Here is a 9,823-nt window from a genome sequence, read left to right as displayed (position 1 = left end):
TTCTTCCGCCGATTTCTCCCCAATTTCCTTCTCCACTCCCCCATCTCCCACTTCATTCTCTACATCATCTTGCAGTCGATCGATCTGCCTGCTTGGCTGGTTCCGCATTCCCCACAAATCGAGCTACTACCACCCATAGCTGCTCCCCAAGAAGCTAGGATAAAGTTGGCAAGGACACTCCTGCTCCACTGACCCCTCCGCACGCACATTCAGTCCGGAAGCAGAGCAGATCGAGCCAGAGAACCCATCTTTCCATGAAGCCCGCCGTCGTGAGGAAAGACGCCGGCGGCGGTGCCGCATTCGGCATCTCCTGCCTCGACATCAAATCCTTCATTGCCTCGCTCGTGCTGCTCACCCTCATCATGGCGCTCTGGCAGCTCCACCCGTACCAGCCCATCCTCGCCATCACCCGCTCCTCCTCCTCATCCTGCCCAATCCTTCCTCCAACTACCACCACCGTCACATTCACCCTCCCCACCACCGCCGCCGCCTCTGTACCCGCCTCCAACTCCACAGCCGACAGAGGCCCATCAACAACCGCCGCCACAGCGACAAGGCCGCCAACCTCGCCGCCACCCCGTCTTCTAAAGGACCCCAACAAGCGGGAGCTGCGGCCGTACGGCAGCGCGGCGGCGCTGTTCGTCCAGATGGGCGCCTACCGCGGCGGCCCCCGCACATTCGCCATCGTGGGGCTGGCGTCCAAGCCGGCGCACGTCTTCGGCACCCCCTACTTCAAGTGCGAGTGGCTCCCCAACCGGGACCCGGCCGGCGGCGCGCCGAGGCCCGTCCGGACCAAGGCGTACAAGATGCTCCCCGACTGGGGCTACGGCCGCGTCTACAGCGTCGTCATCGTCAACTGCACCTTCCCGTCCAACCCCAACGCCGGCAACCGCGGCGGGAAGCTCCTCGTCCACGCCTACTACTCCACCGCCTCCCGCCGCTACGAGCGCTTCCTCGCGCTCGAGGAGGCGCCGGGGTCCTACGACGAGGCCCGCTTCCGCCCGCCCTTCCCCTACCAGTACCTCTACTGCGGCTCCTCGCTCTACGGCAACATCAGCGCGCCGCGCATGCGCGAGTGGCTGGCCTACCACGCGCATTTCTTCGGTCCAAGCTCGCATTTTGTTCTCCATGACGCCGGCGGCGTCAGCCCGGAGGTCAGGGCGGTGCTAGATCCGTGGCTAAAGGCCGGCCGGGTCACTCTACAGGACATCAGGGCGCAAGCAGAGTACGACGGCTACTACTACAACCAGTTCTTGGTCGTGAACGACTGCCTCCACCGGTACCGCCACGCCGCGAATTGGACATTCTTCTTCGATGTCGACGAGTACATCTACCTCCCCGACGGGCGGACGCTGGAGGAGGTGCTCGGCCAGCTCGAGCAGTACACGCAGTTCACCATTGAGCAGAACCCAATGTCCAGCAAGCTCTGCGTGGAGGATCCAACCAAGGACTACTCGAGGTATGCTTTTCTTGCCTGCTTTCTTTATGTTGATCTTGGTGCAATTGTCTATGGAATCCAGCATAGATTCGTGCAATACAATACTGCAATCGGCGTAACATATTCTCTTTTTACCGCATAGCATTCCTGGACAGATAATTGTGTCTTACAATGCAGCTCCAGTCATTGTCAGTTTGATTTGTTTATCCGCACACATGCTTCAAGAACCTAGCCACACTTGTTTATGCGGTAGGTTGGTCGTGTAGTGACTGTTTGGTTCCTTACTAATTAAACTGAAGGCTGTTTGACCTTGGTCCACTGCCATAAGCTATCTGTGAGACTTTCTAAATTAATCTTAGCCCTACATGTGAAATGCTGCTGGCAATTGAGGCTACTTTCCCGAGTTCTTCTTTTGCTTTGAGAGAGTGAACCTTTTTCCTTTGTGGTGCGGTGCCAGGTTATTCACTACATACAAATTTGTAAATCGTAAAGCAAAAGTACTTGTCACTAGAGGAGCAGAGGTAATTTTGTGTGCATCCTTGATGTCTCGACTATATGTTGTTGAAAATTCCAGGTGTAATTGGTATATCCTCTCAGAAAAATAGGTAAATTATATAGTTTTTTTTTAAATCTTTGGCACTTCCTTGTCCAAAGAATGTCTTCTCGAGTTGTGCTCCGGTGTCTCCCCCCTTCACTGAAGCAAAACCCTTTCTTCTCTCTTGTCTAGGATTTTCATGTTCTCTCTGCCTGCGACAAATCCCAATAAATTAAATACCTGAGATTTATGTCTCTACGGCTGCCACCACTAGGAAATTGCTTGAAGCAAAATGTATTATTTCAATGGATATAGAGTCGTAGAGGCTAACCATCAAGGTTAAATCAGAGTCGTGAATGTGTCTTAATCAATTTTCATAAAGCTAGTACGCAACATGTATATAAGTAAACCCTAATTTGTGTAACCTTTTTTGCTATGAACTGAACTGCTGCTTATCCATTTCTATTTGGTTCTCCTCTTTTCTTCCTTGGATTTAACTGGAGTATTTGAAATTGCTTCCAAAGTACCCATGAATTTTTTTTCTCGAAAAGGGGATAATCACCCTAGCCTCTGCATCATGATGATGCACACGGCTAGATTCGAGCCAAACAAAGTATGTTATACAAAGTTCACGGATCACTCATGGTCGATACATAAATCAACCAGCGAAACATCAAAACTCGGAAACTAAGCCAACTAAGCATCCTGTAGTCGACTAGTGTGACACCATCCAGCCTGGGACAAGATATCCTGTGCGACCGTCTGGAGATGGTTGCATCCAGTATCCATAAACGCCCGCTAATCCTGAGGGAGGAGTAACGCCCACAGTTGCACCAAGTGGACGACCATATGAATAACCTGCATAATACTTAAAGAAGTTGAATTGTTAAACACAATATTATTCTGACACCTCCATATTGACCAGCACAAAGCGGACACACCAATGCGTATTCGATCTTTTGCTTTTTTGTCAACTCCATTCAAATATTGGTAATGTTAGCTGGAGGTGGGAGATCAAAAGAGAAATACACCATGCGCCAAAGTAATTTTGCAAAAGGACAAGCTATAAATAAATGTTCGATGGATTCTTGTGCACCACAAAAACAACACTTCGTACAGCCTTTCCAATTCCTTTTTGCAAGATTATCTTTGGTTAACAAAACTTTATTATTAAGAAACCACATAATTTTTTTAATCTTTAGCGGGATTTTAAGCTTCCATAAATATTTCCGCAGAAAAGGAGTATGGTCATTCATTAAGTCTTCATACATAGATTTAACAGTAAATAAACCTGAGGTTGTAAGGTTCCAAGCAAAAGTATCAGATTAATCACCAAGACTAACATTCATCAAACGTCTACACAAATGCAACCAATCCATCCATTTGTTCCCATGCAATACTCTCCGAAACTGAATATTCAGAGGTACCTGAGCTAACACATACGCAACCAAGACATTTCTATGTTGCACTATGTGATATAAAGATGGATACTGCTGCACTAAAGTTTTATCTCCCAACCAAACGTCCTCCCAAAATCTAACAGCTGAACCATCACCTAAATTAAAGTGACCTGTGCAAAGAAATAATCTTTCACATGCATTAGTTCCTTCTAGAAAGGAGAATCAGATGGTTTAACCTGAACTTGAGAGAAAGTCTTTTGAGATAGATATTTATTGTGTAGTAACTCCTGCCAGACCCCTTCTTCATTCAATAATTTGAAGAGTCATTTACTTAGAAGGCATTTATTCTTTAACTCTAGAACCTCAATACCAAGACCACCTTGATCTTTTGGCCTACATATAATATTCCATTTTGTTAATCTATACTTCCGCTTTTCTCCATCTCCTTGCCAAAAAAATCTAGATCGATAAAAATCGAGTCTTTTCAGAACCCCTTTCGGAATCTCAAGGAAAGATAACATAAACATTGGTAAACTTTTCAACACAGAATTGATCAAAACAAGTCTATCCTCATAACATACGAGCTTGCCTTTCCAACATCCCAACTCGCCCTCAAATCGAGTTTCTACCGCATACCAATCTGAATTTCTAAGGGTTTTGTAGTGAATAGGAACTCCAAGGTATCTAAACGGCAAAGAGCCCACTACACATCCAAAAATATGTTTATATTGCTGCTCCTCTTCCCTCGCTTTTCCGAAACAAAATAATTCACTCTTATGAAAATTAATTTTCAAACCTGATAGTTGTTCAAAGATACAAAGAATTAATTTCATATTTAGTGCCTTTTGCAAATCATGCTCCATAAACAAAATCGTATCATCCGCGTATTGTAAAATTGAAATACCTCCCTCAACAAGATGAGGGATTAGGCTTCCCACTTGGCCATCTGCCTTACCGCGCTCGATTAAAATAGCCAACATATCTACAACAATGTGGAACAGGATAGGTGAGAGAGCATTACCCTGTCTCAAGCCCTTCCTAGATGAGGGATTAGGCTTCCCACTTGGCCATCTGCCTTACTGCGCTCGATTAAAATAGCCAACGTATCTACAACAATGTTGAACAGGATAGGTGAGAGAGCATTACCCTGTCTCAAGCCCTTCCTAGTTTGGAAATAATGTCCAATATCATCATTTACCTTGACCGTGACACTCCCGTCTTGGACAAAATCTTTGATGAAACGACACCATTCAGGCGCGAAACCTTTCATTCTCAACGTTTGTTGTAGGAATGACCATTTAAACTTGTCATAAGCCTTTTTGAAATCAATTTCAAATAAGACCCCATCCATTTTCTTAGAATGCATCTCATGAATAGTTTCATGCAGGATAACCACACCTCCAAAATATGTCTACCCAGCATAAAAGCAGTTTGCGTGGGTCTAATCACTTTGGAAGCAATCCCCGTCACACGATTAGTACCAACTTCAGTAAACACTTTGAAACTTACATTAAGCAAGCAAATAGGCCTATATTGCTGAATCTGAACCATAGTTCAGTTTATATAAGGACAGATCCCCATTATGCAACTGACTAAATAACGCCATTAGGTCTTCTTTAATAACTTCCCAAATTTTTTGATAAAACTCAGCGGGAAACCCATCTGGACCAGGGGCCTTGTTATGCTCCATTTGAGAAATAGCTTCATGCACCTCCTTCTCAGTAAAAGGAGAAGTAAGAAGATTATTTTCCTCAACAAAGAGCTTGGTATATCCTGATTGTTGTCCTCAATTAGATCAACATTGGACGGGATTGGGTCCCCGAAAAGCTTTTTATAAAATTCAGAGATATAAACTTTTAAATCTTCATCACCAACAATGGTTCCTTCCTCTTGCTCAAGTTGGTATATTTTCTTTTTCCTTTTTTCGCCATTAGCAATTAAATGAAAATATTTAGTATTACTCCCCCCTTGTTGAATGTGTTTCACTTTAGCTCTCTGAGCCCATTTGGTCTCCTCATCCCTCCTTAGCTTAGTTATTTTTTCATTTGCATCCTTCAATGTAGCCCTTTCGGCTTGAGTAAGAGGAATAGTTTCTGCTTTTAGATCAACCTCATCAATAATAGCAATTAGTCTCTTTTTCTCCTTTTTATAATTTCCACTCATACTTTTAGCCCAACCTTTTAAGAATCGTCTCAAATGTCGAATCTTATTTTCCCATCGCTCAATAGGATTATGACCTGAATTAATAGAATTCCATTCCTTTGATACCATCTCATAGAATCCCTCTTGTCTGAACCAGAACAGCTCAAAACAGAATCTTGGTTGGTTTCCATTATGTGCTTTAATACCAGAGTCTGAGGAGAGGCGTATGATCAGAACCAGACCTGTCCTTGATAAGGCTCTCACCGATACTAATGGAAATTTTTGTTCCCAATTCACTCTGGTCAAAATTCTATCTAACTTTTCCTATGTGGGGTTATCTCTTCGACTAGCCCATGTAAATTGTCTCCCCGAAAGGGCAATTTCCCTTAAGTTGAGAGATTGAATTATCGAATTAAAAATAAAAGGCCATATTGCATTAAAATTGTCATTATTCTTTTCCTCGTTTTTCCTAATAATATTAAAATCACCACCTACCATCATAGGTAGATCTTGATTATCACACATCCTTACTAGCTTGGCAAAGTACCCATGAATGGAAACCTTATCCAAGTAAACTAATTTGTACTCCCTCTAGTTCACAAAAAAGTTGGCACGGTCTCCAAAACAGAACATCAACCAGTAATTTATACTTAATATAATTTATAAACCTATAAAATAATGATATTTAAGAAGTACTACTTTCAGAGACAAACTACACACTTATTTTGATGTAATTAAGAAGATACATGAGTTCTTTTTTATTTAAGAAGATATATGATTGTCTCTGTAGACAACGTTGAGTAAAATTGTCTGTAATTGTCCAAGCGTACAACAGAAGCATGATCAGGTTGACAATGCCATGAGAAGTCAACTTGTAATCTTGCAAGTTGGCTCTCCTAGTTCATCCTACACCTGTTCATGACTTGTTCAGAACAGATAACAATTTTGTGCCCCGATGATGATTTTATTATTATGACTCCCTCCGATTCTCAAAGAAATTATGTTTTGGACAGGTCTTAAGCCAAACTTTGAGAATTTGGTTCGCCAATATTGTTCTAAATATTTGCACTCAAAACTTGAAAATCATTTGTACAGATTTCTCTGGAAGTATTTTCTTTATATTATGCTTTTATTTATTAGTCATTATGAACATATCGTAGTTTTCAAGTTACATTCTGCAGATCATGCCAATGTCAAAAACATCACGTTTTCTTGAACGGGAGGAAGTATGAGCTAGGCTGCTGCTTGTCTATTTCTCACTAGTTGCCAACAAAACTGTGTTAGTAGTTTGCCCAAACCAACTTGTCTGCCACACGATCTGTTCTGTGATTGAACCTTACAAGAAATCCTATACTGTGTGCTTCTCTAAGGGGTACGACCTGATGCATATGGCCTTTATTATATTCTTTTGGATAGCTGAAATTTAATCCGAGGAACACAAGCCTGCAGTATGCTAGTAACAAAGCTTGTGTTGAGATGACATAAACAAACTCAATCATGGGGTGGCCATCAGTATGTTGTTTCACTAGGAGAGACCTAATACTTTTGCATCAACACTCAAATCTGGCAAGGGCCTTTTAGTAGATGAGAAGTCAAATGACACTTGTTTCATGATAGGTTCTTTGAAATATTTCCTCAGAATAGTATTCCGTGTCCAACCCGAGTTTGGTTGTTGTAGTTATTTGAGAAATCACCGAGATTTTGATGCAGAGTCCGGGGGTTTCAACCTCCTTTTCGAGAAAAAAATCATGGCCTATTCAGTTAATGTGATTGTTTTATCTCAGTTGTACAGTTAAACAAATGAATGAAACACAACTGGTAATGTCTGCTTTAGTTGTTGAGCAAGGATTATGGTCCGCATTTTATACATATCTGGCATCATTTGTTTTAAATTTACCTCAGCGTAAATAATTTCAGTGCATATGCGTGCACGTGTTGTGATTTGTCTGACATACTTTCCAGTACTAACACATTTATATGGGATTGGTCTTCAGGCAATGGGGATTTGAAAAACTTGTTTTCCGTAATTCAATCACCGGAGTCAGACGGGATCGCAAATATGCAATTCAAGCTCGGAATGCATATGCCACTGGCGTGCACATGTCACAAAACGTCTATGGGAGGACAACCCACAACACAGAAAGCTTGATCAGATACTACCATTACCATAATTCTATCAATGTCATGGAGGAGCCTTGCCGGGAGTTCGTGCCAAAACCCACCAATGGCAGTACCGTAATGTTCGAGGGGGTACCATACCTCTACGATGATAACATGAAGCGTTTGGCAGGTGATATCAAGCACTTTGAGGAGGTGACAGTTGGTGCGGTCTACTCATAGCATCTGAGAAAACACTTGTCGGGTACATATGCAGTGCTGTTCTTTGGGATATATACCTTGGTCTCCATCTGTGCCATCTGTTCTGAGTTTCAGGCGGCATCCCGAATAAGCAGAGAGGAAGAATCTTTAGCCCAATGTTCAACTATTGTAAAGTTTTAGTTCTCTTCAGCATTCTCTGCCACAATTTGATGCATTTTCCATTATTTCTTTGTTGTTTAGTGTCATCTTCGATTCATTTTTTTATAGATTTGTGTAGCCTGACTGTTGGACTTCATCAGATTCTTCTCATCCCCTGTAGCAAGCAGTGTAACGCACGACTCTTCTGAACTTGATGTACTAAGGCCGGTGCCAGCGCAGGCTGGAGGGGAGGCGGTAGCGGCGGCGATGGGGCGGGAGAGGGGCGGTAGGCGGGCGGGAGTGGAGCGGCGGGCGCCGGCTGGCTCGCCCGGCGGTAGCGCCCGCTACCGCCCGGGTGTCGCCCGCGTAGGCGGCGAGATGGAGGCGGGAGCGGGGCGGGAGGCGGGGGCGGCGCGTTGGCGGGCCGGGGCGGGAGGCATGCGGGCGGTAGGCGGGCGGGGAGGCGGGGCTAGAGGCGGGCGGGAGGCGGGCTGGAGGCGGGCGGGAGCGGGCGGGAGCAGGGCGGGAGTGGGGCGGGAGCGAGTAACGGCTAGGCGACGTGGCGCGACCCGATTGGTCCACGTCAGCTAGCCGTTGCTGGTTCAAAATTTCAGCTCCACCCCTATAAATACCCCCATTTGTTTCACTCACACTCCACACCCATCTCATCTCCATTCATCACCTTCCCTCTCTCAACTTCTCCACCATGTCCGGTTGGACTCCACCGGATTGCACCACGTTCACGGATCTGATGCTAGACGGGTCACCAATAGACCTCGAAGGTGTCTCTCCGACACATCGTCGCACCAATGTAGCTTCTTCGCCGATTCCCCGAGTTTTATGGTCCTCCGGCGCACCACCTCCGGGGCCATATGGCCCATACGCTCCACCTCCGGCGCCTCCGGGCCATATGGTTCATTTCTTCCGCCTCCGTATCCATACCCCCAAGCACCTCAAAATGCTCCACCCAGTAGGTAGCGGGAGTGGCACCTGTACCCCGTACCCACCACCTTCGTACGGGGCATACCCTCCACCTCCGTATCCATACGCGCCATATGGTCCGTACCCCCCACCACCTTCCGAAGCTCCAAGCTCCGAGTCCAATGCCGCGGAAACAATCGTACCACCGCGTGCAAAGAGGCTTGACTGGACTGTCCAGGAAGAGGAGAAACTGGTACTTTACAAACCCATCACATATTTATTGCATTATTGGTTCTTGCTACGATTTGTCACTAACAATATCTATTTCGGGGTAGGTTAATGCTTGGCTTTTTAACTCCAAGGACTCTGTTGCCGGTAATTGCAAGACCGGCACTAGTTTTTGGGGTGGGATAGCTGCAACCTTCAACGCTACCGCGGATCCTTCCCGTCATCGGACCTCGAAGCAGCTGAAGGATCATTGGAACGCCTACAACAAGGAGGTGTCCCTGTTCAATGCATACCACATCCAAGAAACAAATATGCGTCAGAGTGGAGCAGACGATGATATGGTCATGAAGGCGGCAATGGAGAGGTACGCCGCGGACAAAAGAGTGACAGGGCCGTTCGTAAAGCTCCACTCGGTGGAATGCTGTAAAAAATGAAGCGAAGTGGAAAGGACAACATGGTCCTGGTAGTGGAACCGACTCCGGTTCCAAGAGAATCCGTCTAGGACCTTCCGGTGAGTTCAGCTCTAGCGACGCGACAGGCGACACGGAGGAAGAGCGTCCAATGGGCCGCGATAGGGCCAAGGCCGCGGTACGTAAGGGCAGGAGGAAGGGGAAGGAAACCTCATCAAGCAGTGAGGTAGGAAGTAAATCCTTCGCGATGAGTAACATGATGAAGAGTTTAGTGAAGGCTAAGCTATTCAAG

General features: G+C 45.5%; 1 protein-coding gene across 1 annotated transcript; it reads left to right on the top strand.

The window, feature by feature from the left end:
* The first annotated feature begins 254 nt into the window (after positions 1–254).
* LOC124676561 (galactan beta-1,4-galactosyltransferase GALS1-like) lies at positions 255–8,152 on the top strand. The gene is made up of 2 exons (XM_047212606.1): positions 255–1,459; positions 7,510–8,152. Exons 1-2 carry the CDS (start codon positions 255–257, stop codon positions 7,853–7,855), a joined length of 1,551 nt encoding a protein of 516 aa, XP_047068562.1. The 3' UTR covers positions 7,856–8,152.
* The last annotated feature ends 1,671 nt before the right edge of the window (positions 8,153–9,823 follow it).

The sequence above is a fragment of the Lolium rigidum genome, chromosome 1 (genome assembly GCF_022539505.1).
Source record: "Lolium rigidum isolate FL_2022 chromosome 1, APGP_CSIRO_Lrig_0.1, whole genome shotgun sequence".
Classification (NCBI taxonomy): domain Eukaryota; kingdom Viridiplantae; phylum Streptophyta; class Magnoliopsida; order Poales; family Poaceae; genus Lolium; species Lolium rigidum.
Note: the sequence above shows the minus strand (reverse complement) of the source record. Positions and strands in the feature narration are given on the sequence as shown.

Coding starts and splice junctions, on each gene's coding strand:
- LOC124676561 (XM_047212606.1), top strand. CDS start 255: ATGAAGCCCGCCGTCGTGAGGAAAGACGCCGGCGGCGGTGCCGCATTC. Junction 1,460..7,509: donor CCAACCAAGGACTACTCGAG/GTATGCTTTTCT, acceptor ATTGGTCTTCAG/GCAATGGGGATTTGAAAAAC.